At 59.5% G+C, this 13,004-nt stretch overlaps 1 protein-coding gene across 1 annotated transcript in view; it reads left to right on the top strand.

The window, feature by feature from the left end:
- Nucleotides 1–13,004, top strand: part of MYO15A (myosin XVA) — a 51,758-nt gene that overhangs the window by 20,525 nt on the left and 18,229 nt on the right. The window contains exons 22-46 of the mRNA XM_047832689.1: nt 237–354; nt 681–856; nt 1,365–1,449; nt 2,176–2,229; nt 2,325–2,406; nt 2,490–2,620; nt 3,127–3,222; nt 4,255–4,490; nt 5,969–6,150; nt 6,476–6,548; nt 6,741–6,932; nt 7,250–7,410; nt 7,518–7,612; nt 8,157–8,283; nt 8,497–8,564; nt 8,638–8,715; nt 8,858–9,038; nt 9,138–9,270; nt 9,589–9,694; nt 9,827–9,899; nt 11,043–11,164; nt 11,404–11,463; nt 11,933–12,008; nt 12,333–12,448; nt 12,536–12,654. Coding sequence (XP_047688645.1) covers nt 237–354; nt 681–856; nt 1,365–1,449; nt 2,176–2,229; nt 2,325–2,406; nt 2,490–2,620; nt 3,127–3,222; nt 4,255–4,490; nt 5,969–6,150; nt 6,476–6,548; nt 6,741–6,932; nt 7,250–7,410; nt 7,518–7,612; nt 8,157–8,283; nt 8,497–8,564; nt 8,638–8,715; nt 8,858–9,038; nt 9,138–9,270; nt 9,589–9,694; nt 9,827–9,899; nt 11,043–11,164; nt 11,404–11,463; nt 11,933–12,008; nt 12,333–12,448; nt 12,536–12,654 — 2,940 coding nt within the window. The remainder of the gene's footprint in view (nt 1–236; nt 355–680; nt 857–1,364; nt 1,450–2,175; nt 2,230–2,324; nt 2,407–2,489; nt 2,621–3,126; nt 3,223–4,254; nt 4,491–5,968; nt 6,151–6,475; nt 6,549–6,740; nt 6,933–7,249; nt 7,411–7,517; nt 7,613–8,156; nt 8,284–8,496; nt 8,565–8,637; nt 8,716–8,857; nt 9,039–9,137; nt 9,271–9,588; nt 9,695–9,826; nt 9,900–11,042; nt 11,165–11,403; nt 11,464–11,932; nt 12,009–12,332; nt 12,449–12,535; nt 12,655–13,004) is intronic.

The raw sequence follows: 13,004 nt of genomic DNA, 5'->3' as shown, positions 1-13,004 counted from the left end.
AGATTCCGAGGAAATAATTCTAGGTTATTATGACAAGTTTCCAGCAGATGGCGGTAAAGCGTCTTATTCGACTGAAACTGTTGGGATTTTCTGACAGTCAGAAGTGGCGTCTGGGGATGGAGTGCCTATTTCTGATTAGAAGACACTATGACTAGAGCCTCTGCTGGAGACTCCGTGGTCTAGCGGGCAGCTGGGGGTAGGTCCCTTAGCCCCAGGCTGAGTTTGCACCCCTGCAGGTACCGCTGTCTAGTGGCCCTCAAACACAACCTGCCAGCCAGTGGGGACATGTGTGTGTCGGTGCTGAGCCGGCTGTGCACGGTCACGCCAAATATGTACCGCGTCGGTGTCAGCAAGGTGAGTGCCACCCCACACGCGGTCCCTGAAGCCCCGCGTTCAGGGGTTTTAGAACCGGAGCCTCTGGAGTCAGAAATGCCCAAACTAAAGATCCCTGGCCCGGAGGCCGCGCAGTTGAGTTTGGTCGATGGAATGCTCACTCTGCCTCTGGACCTTTGCTCGGGTAGCTCCCACGGTCTAACGCACCGTCCCTCTTTGTTCTCCCTCTCCAAACTCAGCCTGCGCTGCTGCCCCATCTAGTCTGTCTCCACCGCCTTCTGGAGGGGAGGGGCCCCAGTCCACTCCCCAGGCCCTTATGTGCCTCGATGCCTGCCTCCTCTCCTCAGCTGTTCCTGAAGGAACACCTACACCAGCTGCTGGAGAGCATGCGCGAGCACGTCCTGAACCTGGCAGCCGTCACGCTGCAGAGCTGCCTCCGCGGCTTCTTCATCCGGCGGCGTTTCCGCTCCCTGCGCCGCAAGATCATCCTGCTGCAAAGTCGGGCCCGTGGCTACCTGGCCAGGTACAGCCCAGACACGGCAGGCCTCCCCGGAGGCCTAGGGCTAGGCGAGGCTTGGGAGAGGCCATACCTGAACTTGGGCAGTAAGCCCCCTGGCCTGGCGGCGTGCAAGCTGAGAGTCGGGGCCTCTGCGGGAAGGATGTTGGGATTCTCTAGGTCTCTGCTTTTGGACGTCCCGCCCACCTACCCCTTGGCGCTTGTGATTGATGGGCGGGAATCTTTCCAGCCAAGAGGGGTCCCACCCTGCATCCTAGGAGCCCCAGTAGGATGTACATGCTGGAGACAAGTTAATCCAGGCCCTGCCACTTAATGTGCTGTGTGATCTTGGCTAAGTCACTGCCCTTCTCTGAGCTCCAGCTTCTCTTTGTAGCACAGGGCTGCCACACTGACCGTGGGCAGTGATACCCGGGCCAGGCTGGCGTGGGCATCTCCGTATCTCCGTCACCTTGTGATCCCAACCCCTGCCCCTCCGCCCCCCCCCCCCAGACACTTCTTTCCTCCCCACCCCCAGGCAGCGGTATCAGCAGATGAGGAGGAGCCTGGTGAAGTTCCGGTCCCTGGTACACACATACGTGAACCACCGGCATTACCTCAAGGTACAGTCCCACCCCTCACCCTCCTCCCGGGAGCCAGGCGGCAGGGAGAGGGAGGAGGCACTTAGCACCCAGGAGGAGACTGTTGGCCTCAGACAGTCTTGGGTTCGAATCCCCGCTCTGCCACTTCCTAGCTATGACCTTGGCCTCCTGTATCCTCACTTTACCTGTTTACCCCCTGGGGTCTTGGAGGGGGGTGAGTTCAATGAGCTGTTACACGGGAAGGAATTGGCCTGTGCCGGGTTCACGGTGGGGCCTTGAGCAGTTGGGTATGATGGAATTTGTCGACCTGAGCAGCACCGGATATGGTCTTGCTCTTACCTGAATGCCGGTCTTGGCTTACTGTCATCTAAACCAACCACCAGAACGACAGTTGCAATCCCCAAGGCCCCGAAGAACCACCTGGCTTCTACTGAAGGTTTTGTGGAGCTCAGAGAGGATTCCATCGCACATCTCTCGGCTTCTTCCCAGAAAGCCCCCTGTGGGTCTTTCCCTTTCCCCAAAGTATTACTCCCTCTGCCCCTTACCTCTTTCTCTTTTTCCCTTCCTTTCCTGTTTCTCTGGCCACGCTTTTGCCTTCCCTCTGCCATCTGCGAGGCGGGGCAGATGCCCCCTTTGCTTCTCTCGCCCGCTGCCTCGTGCCGGGCCGGCTGGGGCCGCCCCCCGGGCCCGAGGCCTGCCGTCGCCTCTGCCCACCATTCCCCGCCTTGACCATCTGCTCTCCTGCAGCTGAGGGCAGAGCGGAGGCTCCGGGCGGAGGAGGCGCGGCTTCGGGAGCAGGAGGTGGGTGTGGGGGCCGGGCGGCAGCCAGCACAAGAAGGGAGGCTTGCAGGTAAAGTTGTGGTGGGCCTGGCCCTCACTAGGCGCCGTCCCTCCAGGAGCTGAGCAAGCGGGAGGTGGTGGCCGTGGGGCACCTGGAGGTACCCGCTGAGCTGGCGGGACTTTTACAAGCCGTGGCAGGTACTTCCGTGCCGGACGGTGGGGTGGGGGTGAGCGTGGGCAGGCACAGGAGCCTGGCACCTCATACCCTCCTCTCTCCACAGGCCTCAGGCCAGCCCGGGTGCCCCGGGTGGTCCCCGTGCGGACTCCCCGGCTCCAGGCCGAGCCCCGTGTCACACTGCCCCTGGATATCAACAACTACCCCATGGCCAAGTTTGTTCGATGCCACTTTAAGGTAATGGCTGGCATAGGCCCAAGTGGCTCTGGCCAGTGGGCGCTGACCAGTTAAAGCTAACACTGTACTTGTCCGGGGGCCGGCTCCTGGCCGTGCCCTGTGGCATGAGGTAATGAGCCCTTGAGTTGTGGATCGTGAGGAGTCTGGGGGCTCCCGGGGAAGCGCTGGACAGAAGCAGTGGGCCCTCGGGGGCTTAGGAAGCGGCTATTTGCCAACCAGTTGGAAATATTTCAGATATTTAACAACCGGTAGGGCCACAGTCATCCCTACTCTCACTTCTGGCTCTCCAGGAAGGGGGGCTCTCCAAGGGGCGCAGATAGTCTCCACCGCCAGCTTGCTGAGGGCCAGAGTCTGCCCCTCTTCAAGCCTCAGTTTCTCCATCCATATACTGGGGAAAGGAGCCCTTACCTCACAGGCTCCTGTGCCCCCACCTGGCATAGGGCAGTGGATCCAGATGTGCCCGTGAGTCCCAGGTCTGTCCCCACGCCCCTGCCCCGTGCCCCCAGGAACCTGCCTTCGGGATGCTGACCGTGCCCCTGAAGACACCCCTCACGCGGTTGCCAGTAGAGTGCCATGCAGAAGCCGTGAGCGTCTTCAAGTTGGTATGGGTCTGCCCAGGTCACCCCTGAATTCACAGGCCTTGAGGCGCCTTGTCTCTCTCCCCTGGATGCTCCACTAGCCCAAGCCCTTAAGCCCAGCCCTCTTCTTTGGAGGAAAGACTTCTGGGGGTGGGGGTGGGGGTGGGGCCAGGAGATAAAATCTGGGCTCCACTCTGGGCTAGGATTTGAGGATTGGGAGTCTTTCTTCTCCCAGCCATCTTCCTGGCAAAGAGGCTGCCCCAGGGCCTTTGTGGAGCTTCCCAGGAACAGCAAGAATAGATCAGGCCCTCTCCTCGAGGACTTCCTAGTCTGAGGGTGGAGGTAGAGTAGGCCTAGTCCGAGGGGGGAGGTAGAGTAGGCCTGACCAGTGACTACAAACATGGACAGAGATTAGGCATGGCGGCCGGGGAGTCCAGACTGGGCCCCTAATCCAGTCCTGGACAGAATCAAAGAGGGGGCATGTGAGCTAGGGTGGAAGGGGTCAGAATTCACCAGCCAGGACAAATGGAGAAGGCACAGAGGGAAGAGGGACTTGATGTAGTCAGGACACATCAGTGGATGAGAGTGAGAAGAGCAGGGGCAAGAAGGGGTCAGGAGGTCTTGGCTGACAGATCTGGAACTTGGGATTTCATTCTAAGGGCCCTAGGGAGCCAAGGAAGGTGCTTCCATGGGAGGTGGTGTGGTCAGATATGAATGTTAGAAAGTACTCTCCGGGGCCTGGGTGGAGTAGGAGGTGAGGGGCTGGCTGGAGGCCAGGGATGCAGGGAGGGCTGGGGCTGTATGGGCAGCTGTAGTGGGACATTCATGAACAGGTGAGAAGGTCAGTATGTGCTTTGGGTCTTGACTTTTCTCATAGTCGGGATGGGCCACCTGGTCATTTGGCATAGGATGTGGCAATTATATTGTAACACAGGGGGCCGTTACGTGGGCTTTCCTGGGACGCATGGGAAGCACGTGAGAGGGGTGCCCGTCGGGGGTGGGGCCCTGGCAGGAACAACCTTCCAAGAGGCCCAGGAGAATCTGTTTGTGGCCCAGATCCTGCGCTTCATGGGCGACCCCCACCTGTATGGCGCCCAGGAAAATGTCTTCGGGAACTACATTGTGCAGAAGGGTCTGGCGGTGCCCGAACTTCGGGATGAGATCTTGGCACAGCTGGCCAACCAGGTGTGGCGCAACCCCAGCACCCACAATGCCGAGCGGGGCTGGCTCTTACTGGCTACCTGCCTCAGTGGCTTTGCACCTTCATCGCGCCTCAACAAGTACCTGCTCAAGTGAGTGGAACCGGGCAGGGCCGGGGCATGGGGACGGTGACGCTGGCATGAGACCCCGGGCTGGGATGTTAAAGGGCCGGCCAGGAGTGAGGTCTCTGTGCTTGGAAGCTGAGGCATGGGGGGGCCGGTCAGGGGCTGTTCTCTTTCTCTCTTGGGCTCAGAGGAAGAAAGAAGGGCAGGTCTTCACTATGGAGAGTAGGGCTCAGGTAAAACTAGATAAAGGATTTGCAGAGCTCAGAGGGTGGCAAGACCGGGGTGTGGGGAGTTTGGGAAAAAGGCACTGATCTCATGTCATGGGAGTAGAGCGTGTCTGGACTCGAGAGAGTCTGGGTTCAAATCCCGACTCAACCTATAAAGCGTTGTAATTGCTATGTGAGCGAGGTTAGTGTCAGCATCCTGATGGTATTGATAATGATGATGAGGCCGATGATGATGATGATGATGATGATGATGATGTCACCCTGTTGGGTGAGAAGGATGATTTGCAAGAGAAAGAGCTCAGGCAGGCCCTGGGTGTAAACCCTAGCTCTGACACCTATCTGCTGTGTGTCCTGGGGCAACTCCCTGCCCTTCTCCGAGTCTCTTTCCTCGCCTGTAAATTAGGAATGGTAACAGGATCCACCTTACGGGGTGGGTGTGAGCCTAAGAGCGTACAGAGCTTCACCTGGGCTGTGTGCAGTAGGTGGGCAGCTCACTTGGTCAGTCTTGCTGCCAGGTTGGGACCACTGCCATCCTGTGCGGGGCTTCCTGTGGGCACAGTTCTAGGTTCCTTCTTTCAGCCACTCTGGGCCTACTCCCTGCTGCTCCTGGCCAGGCCCGACAGCAGCAGGAAGGGGGACAGGAAGCCAGATATGTGGATCACCTGCCCTGGCAGGGATCAGGCTTGTTGGTCCTGGGCCAAGCTGAACCCTCACGGTCATCTCCCGTATAGGTGGGAACCTGGAGGCAGGCTCAGAGAGGGCAGATGACCGCACAGGGGTGCTTGGTGAAGGAATGGAAGGCAGAGTCTTCCAGAGTCCAAGTTCTTGCCCATACCCTGCTGTAGCCCCCAGCCTGTCAATGATATTTTGCTCCAACAAGTTTTGGTGGGCCTTTCTGGAACCTCTTTGGCCTATCCTTGGATCTCTGTGCCGGCTTAAGATACTTCTGGTTAGCCTGGGACCCTTTCAGCTTAGTCCTAGAACTCTGGGATAGCCTGAGATCTTTTTTAGTCTAGCCCCAGAACTCTGAGACTGACCAGAGGCCCTTTCAGCCTAGTCCTGGACCTCAGGGCTGTCCTGGGACCCCTTTAGTATCATCCCAGAGCTCTGGACCATAGCCCGGGACCCTTCTGATCTAGCCTCAGAGCTGGGCCTTCTCAGCTTCACCTTAGAGCTCTGGACTAGCCTGGGCCTCCATCAGACTAGACTTAGAATCCCTATCTATCCTGGCCTAGCCACAGATCCCTCTTCATCCTGGTTCCAACTCTTACCCATCAGGTTTGTGTCTGATTACGGGCGGAATGGCTTCCAGGCTGTGTGTCAACACCGCCTCATGCAGGCCATGGGCCGGGCCCAACAGCAGGGTTCTGGGGCAGCCCGCACCTTTCCCCCGACCCAGCTCGAGTGGATAGCAACCCAGGAGAAGGCCAACATGGCGTTGGATGTGGGCTGCTTCAACGGTGAGCTGTCCTCTCCACACCTTGTGCTGCCTTCCCTTCTCCCTCTATCCTGCACAAAGGGGCACCTGGAGTCCACGGGCCCCAGTAGAAGCCGTGGGATGTTCTGGAGTGGGGAGGAGCCCTCTGGGTGTGGCTCTGGAAAGAGGTCAGCATGTGGGTGTGGGGGCTGGACCTGGAATGGGGGAAGGGAGCTGGGGCTTCGAGGATGCGGATCCAGGGTCCAGGACAAGAGTGGGGAGGCCTAAGAGCAGGGTGCAGGTGGGGAAGCAGTAGTCCTGGACCTCAGATGCATCCTGGCTGAGCCCAGCACCTGCCGCTCCCCCAGGTGACCAGCTCTCCTGCCCGGTGCACTCCTGGAGCACAGGGGAAGAAGTGGCTGGAGACATTCTGAGGCACAGGTCGGCACCTGGAATGCCCCACCCAGCACATGCTTGTGAACCTGGGAAGGAGGGAGGGGAGGGGCAGAACCCCAGATCCCCCGTGGGGTCCGCTGTGGTCATGCTTGGGGTCTGGCTTATGTCCCAGGGTTTTCCTAGGCAGTACCTGTTGGCTGCATCCCTCATTTCTGTCCCTCCATGTGCTGTCACCAGGGGGCTGACAGATGGCTGGCGTGGCTGGACAGTGGCCATGAAGAATGGCGTCCAGTGGGCAGAGCTGGCAGGCCATGACTACGTGCTGGACCTGGTGGCGGATCTAGAGCTGCTCAGGGATTTCCCGAGACAGAAGTCTTACTTCATTGTGGGTGCAGAAGGGCCCGTGGCCGGCAGGGGCGGCCCCAGAGCGTAGGTGGCTACCTGAACCCTTCGTGCAGATGGCCTCTCCCAGGGCAGTGCTCCCCTCCCAACTGCTGGCTAGGAGCTGAGTTCTAAACCTAGGCTTTAATCTCTGCACCCAATGTGGGGCTCAAACTCACAACCCTGAGCCCGAGAGTCAGATGCTCTACTGCCTGAGCCAGCCAGGCACCCCATTTTTAAAGGAGGAGAGTCAGCCGTTTCCAGGGCTCAGAGGAGAACATGGTGGTGGTGGGGGGGGGGTGGTCATTCTGGGAGGGCCATGATCTCGCGGGAGGTCAGCTGCTCCTTGTCCCCCTTCCCTACAGGGTGTTTGGGAACAGCTGGGACTCAGACTCGGACACTCCCACCAGACCGGAGCCCCAGGGATATGTGCCCAAAGTGGCTGACTCCGATGGGTACTGCAGCCACAATGAGGACGGTACAAATGGGGAGACTGGGGCCCGGAGAGGGACAGCGACCCACCAAGGTCAACCAGCAGTGGCCACTGTCTCTGGTGGAGAGGGATCCTGGGGGCTGTACAGGGTGATCAGCAGGAGAAAATAACTTGACTTTTCTATCTCCCTCACACACCAGACTCAGACAGCTTTGGAGAACCCTCTGTGCCCCACAAGGGACTGGACTGCTACCTGGACAGCCTCTTCGACCCCGTGCTGTCCTACGGGGATGCGGTAGGCTTGGGATGGGATGTTTGCAGACAGCTGGGACCGCATGTACACATCAAGTCACACATCCACAGGGTGACACAGGAGCCTCTCCCAGCCAGGGCCTGGGAGTGGTTTGTCTCATCTGGGTCTCCTGGGGGCCAAACGAGGGTGTCCTCATGGCTAGGGAGGCTCCTGGCTGGGACCCCAGAAGGACCCACGGCTGAAGGTTCAGCCCCCTCCTCTGGTGAGAGCCAGCCCCCTCAGGCACCCTTACTCATTCTGGGAACTCCCAGGAGCCCCTACGTGGCATGATATGTGGCCCTGAGCAGGGTACAGCTCCTCTTTGAACCTGTTTACCCCTCCGTGGAGGGCAGAATGGGTTGGGGGTTTGCAAGGCTATGGGGGTACTGCCTGGGATGCTGCAGGGGCAGAGGCTGGGCGTGGAGCAGACACTGGGCTGGCGGGAGGCCCCCGGGACAGAGGAGGTGGCCGGTGTCAGGTGCCCGTTGCCTTGGAACCTCGGGAGTATGGCATTGAGGCAGACACTTGAGCCATCTGCTGTCCCCAGGACCTGGAGAAGCCAACAGCCATTGCCTACCGCATGAAAGGGGGAGGCCGGCCTGGCGAAAGTGGCAGCAGCAGCACTGAAGACCCCCCCAGGAGACCCCCAGAGCCAAAGCCAAAGCCAAAGCCAAGTCAGTGCCTACCGCCAGGGTGGTTCCAGGGTTGGGCAAAGAGGAGGCCCCCCCCCCACCGCTGGTTCTCGGGGCTCCTTCATAGGCGACAATGGGGGCAGCCATGGGTGTGGTGGGGGCGAGTTAATGGCAGGGTGGGGGTTAGATAGGGAATTCCACTTCCCTCCATCTCTCACCCCTTGGGATCTACGCCCTCCGACTTGGCTCCCCCAGTCCCAGGCCTGGATGCCTCCACGCTGGCTCTGCAGCAGGCCTTCATCCACAAGCAGGCCGTGCTACTGGTGAGTGCCGGCTGGGCTGCGGGAGGTGCCCTGAGCACGGGCCCGCCTGGTCACCACCACCACCTCTTCCCAGGCCCGGGAGATGACCCTGCAGGCCATGGCACTCCAGCAGCAGCCCCTGAGTCCCGCCCCAAGGCCCTTGCTCCCAGAGGTGAGCCCGGCTTGCCCAGGTGAGCACTGCGCTGCTCCAGGGCATCATGGTGCCTCTCTGAGCCCATCCTGGGCAAGCACGGGGCCCCTGAGAAAGGGCTGATGTGTCCCAGGAAGCGCACCTTCTTCCCTGTTCTCTGCAGAAACCCCTAGCGCCAGAGGCGCGGCCGAAGTTTGTAGGCACGGGACCCCCAGCCAAACCCGTGCTCCTGCGCTCCACTCCAAAGCCCTTGGCCCCGGCCCCTCTGGCCAAGGCCCCAAGAGCCCCCACCAAGCCCGTGGCTGCCCCCATTCTAGCTCAGGACCGGGCTTGTCCAGAAACCTGTGAGTGTCCTATCCCAGCAGTCGGGGCTTCCCAGGACAGGACTGGGGGTGTGGTTGTGCTCCTTGTGGCCTTATCCTGTCCCCGCCCCTTGCCCACAGCTTCCCCCTGCCCGGAGCTGGTCCGGTATTCAACACTCAACTCGGAGCACTTCCCGCAGCCCACACAGCAGATCAAGAACATCGTGAGGCAGTACCAGCATCCTCCCCGGGGAGGCCGGCCCGAGGCCCTCAGGTCAGCTGTGCCCCGACCCCAGCCCTCCAGCCCTCTGGACGAGTGGCCTCCTCACCGTGCCTGAGTGCCCATTAGCAGTGTGGCCATCTACCCAGTTAGCAGCAACCTTTAGGGAGTGAGTTTGTTTATGATCTAGATGAGCCCTTTAGGCAGAGGGGAAGGCCCAGACTGCTGCTCTCTAGGTTGTGCTGTGTGATCTCAGGCCAGTCTCTGATCCTCTCTGGGTTCTCATGTGTAATGATGGGGGTCGGGGGAGAAGAAGTTCCCTGTCATAGGAATTTGTGGCTGGGAAGAAGAAACTCATGTCCAATCCACCAGGAAGGATGGCGGAAAGGTGTTCGTGAAGCGGCCAGACCCCCACGAGGAGGCGCTGATGATCCTCAAGGGGCAGATGGGCCACCCGGCGGCAGCCTCTGGCAGCCAGGTGAGGGGCGGTTTCTGGCTGGGCCCAAGCAGAGCAAAAGACAAAGTGGGGCCTTGGAGAGCTTCAGCAACCAGCTGCCCCCATGAGCTAAGACCTGTTGCCCCCTGAGCGCTCTCTTTGTGGTGGGGACAGGTGCCTAGAGAGGCCGTGGCCTTGGTGAAGCCAGTGACCAGCACACCACGGCCATCCATAGGACCCACTCCAGGTGAGGGGCCAGGAGGGGAGGAGGGGCAAAAGGGCTGCTGTCTGAGTGTATGAGGAAGCCTGTGTGAGCACAGGTGCGTCCTGGGCTACATGTCAGTGGCGTGCGTGTGTCTCTGTCCCCGAGCCCACGTGGAAGTACCAGGTGGACACTTGTGTAAGTGTGCCAGCACTTAAATAACACTGACTTCAGGCCAGGCCCACTCTGGCCTCACTGAATCCTCACTAAAATCTTTCAAGGAAGTACTATTTTTGTCTATATGTTACAGATGGAAAACGGACGCAGGGAGGTTAGTGACTTGACCATGATCACACAGTTCAAAAGTGTCAGATCAAGTGTCTAAACCAGCCCTCCTAGCATCACCATTGGAACCCTAATCTTTACATTCTCTGCCTATGGTAACTACAGTGAATCTTAACGGATGTAAATCAGCTCACATCATGTCCGTGCCAGAAATTCTCCCGTGACTCTAAGGATGAACTCCAGACTCCTCACTATGGCCTATGAGACCCTGCATGATCTGCCCACCTTCCCAACCTCATCCCTTCCCACTATCCCCTTGGCACACACAGTTCCTGGAACACAGCAAGCCCACTCCTACCTCAGGGCCTTTGACCTTGCTCTGCTTAAAATGCTCTTCCTCAAAAGATCGTTGCATGCCTTCTCATCATTCAAGTCTTGGCTCAGTGTCTTCTCAGAGAGGTACGCCAGATCACCGAGACCAAAGGACCCTCACAGACCAGCCCCTAGACTCTTTCCCAGCTAGCCCACATTTATTTCCAGCCCAGCTCCTAGAATTGAGAGCTTTGTTGTTTCTTAATTGTCTGTTCTACCTACACCTATCACGAGACTTTAAACACAAGGGCGGGCTCTTTGTCTATAATGTTCACCGTGGTACCCCCAGCCTTTAGCACAGACCTGCTGCATATACGAGGGTGTCGCATGTATGTGTCAAATGAAGGACTGAGCCAGGGTTGAGTGGTAGGATTGTACAGGTGTGCCCTCAGGATTGGTATGTGTGCAGCCTGGGGTGTGGGAGAGCACCCAGCCCCCGCCCCTTCCCCGACAGGAGGTCGCCCCTTTGTCCCCTTCCTCATCAGCCCTGCCTCTCTCACTCATGCCTGTCCCACTCACTGTGCTCCCCAGTGGTGCCTTCGCGGTCACTGGAGCCCCCCGAGGAACCCCTGCAGACGCGTCTGCACCGCCTAGTCAACCCCAACTACTACGGCTACCAGGATGCCCCCTGGCGGATCTTCTTGCGCAAAGAGGTACCTGGCCAGGGTGGAGCCGAAGCAGGGGCTGATGGGGGCAGGGCCCCCTCCCTAGCAGAGAGCGGGGAGGAGGGGCGGGAGTGGGGGCACAGGAGCCTGGTCTGAGCCAGAGGGCAGAGTCAGAGCTAGGGGCCCTGGCGGTATGGAGCCAGCGGTATCTGGCTGGGGGTGGGGCCGAGTGTGAGGCACAGTGAGGGGACTATCCAGAGGGCCTCACGGGAGCCCCGGTCCCGCAGGTGTTTTACCCCAAGGACAGCTACAGCCACCCTGTGCAGCTAGACCTCTTGTTCCGGCAGGTGAGGACTTCTCTTCCCTTTCTGGCTCGGTGTACTCATCAGGGCAATGGGTACATAGACTAGCCGTCTGCCGATTTCACTTTTGTACTCTTAGATTTGGGGTCCTTGACCACAGTGAGGATGGGGGGTTGTTCTGGTGAATTTCCCACCCTCATGGACAAGGTCAGCAAGCCCACGGTTCGATTTAACCAGACACACGGATTGTCTGTGTTAGATGGGACTCAGAAGTCGAATCCGAGCCCTACCATGTGGATGAGGAGACTGAGGCCTAGGAAGGGCAGCACTGGTTGTGGAAAAGAGGAGAAAGGGGAGGGTCCTTAGTAAATGAGATCTGATTCACACAGATGACCCCACTGCTCTACCAATAGGACCCTCTACCTTCCCACTCACCCTGGAACCGTCCAGCCTGAGTTCCCAGCTGGGGTGAGGGGGGTCCCACGAGCTCCCCGCATTTGGCCCCTTCCCACAGATCGTCCACGACACGCTGTCCGAGGCCTGCGTGCGCATCTCCGAGGACGAGAGGCTCAAGATGAAGGCCCTGTTTGGTACCACAGGGGGAGGGAAGGGACGTTGCTGGCACAGCCAGCCAAAGCCAAGCCGGCCCTTTCCAGAGGACGAACCCAGCCCCATTTGCCTCCCAGACACCCCTGGCCTCTTCCATGGCCAGGCTGCCACTCTGAGTTCAGTTTTGCCTAACACAGCGTGTGGCCCTGGTCATCCTGTCTGTCCGTGGATCTTAGTTTCCCAGTGTAGCCAGTGAGGACCCACTTTTCCAATACGTTCTTGCTGGGTGTCAGCCTTCCTCCCTGCAATGTGGGCTGGCGGGGGAGGGGAGAGACCCATCCCTGACCTGACCTGGCATCCCTCAGCCCAGAACCAGCTGGACACGCAGCGGCCGCTGGCAACAGAGAGTGTGAAGCGGGCCGTGGTCAGCACCGCACGCGACAGCTGGGAGGTCTACTTCTCCCGCCTCTTCCCAGCCACGGTGCGAGCCCCCTGCCAGCCCCTGCTCACCCAGAGGCTTCAGGGTTGAGGCTAGGAGACTCTCACATGTCCCTTATCCCCACCCCAGGGCAGCGTGGGCACTGGCGTGCAGATCCTAGCTGTGTCCCACACGGGCATCAAGCTCCTGCGGATGGTCAAGGGCAGCCGGGAGGCTGGTGGGCAGCTGCAGGTTCTGCGCACGTACAGGTGACCGGGAGGCAGGCAGGCGAGAATGGGGTCAGCTGGAGACGGGGTTAGGGGACTGGCATTAGCATTTCCTCACTGACTCTTTCCCAGCCAGTTACCGAGTGCCTGTGATGTGCCAGGCTCTGTGCCAAGCCCTATAAGCAAGCCCATTTTAGAGATGGGGAAACCGAGGCTCAGTGAGAAAAGTTGCTCTCAGGTCAGCCAGGAAGCGGATGAGCTGGGAGCCCATTACTACCCTCTCCTGCCTTTCAGACCACACCTCAGCCCTGCCCTCACAGAGCTCACTGTGCAGCGAACGGTGTCTGTGTTGTGAACAGCCAAATTTTAGTGCAGCCGGGAAGGGAAGGGTG

The sequence above is a fragment of the Prionailurus viverrinus genome, chromosome E1 (genome assembly GCF_022837055.1).
Source record: "Prionailurus viverrinus isolate Anna chromosome E1, UM_Priviv_1.0, whole genome shotgun sequence".
Classification (NCBI taxonomy): domain Eukaryota; kingdom Metazoa; phylum Chordata; class Mammalia; order Carnivora; family Felidae; genus Prionailurus; species Prionailurus viverrinus.
This window is presented reverse-complemented; position numbering and strand designations above follow the sequence as displayed.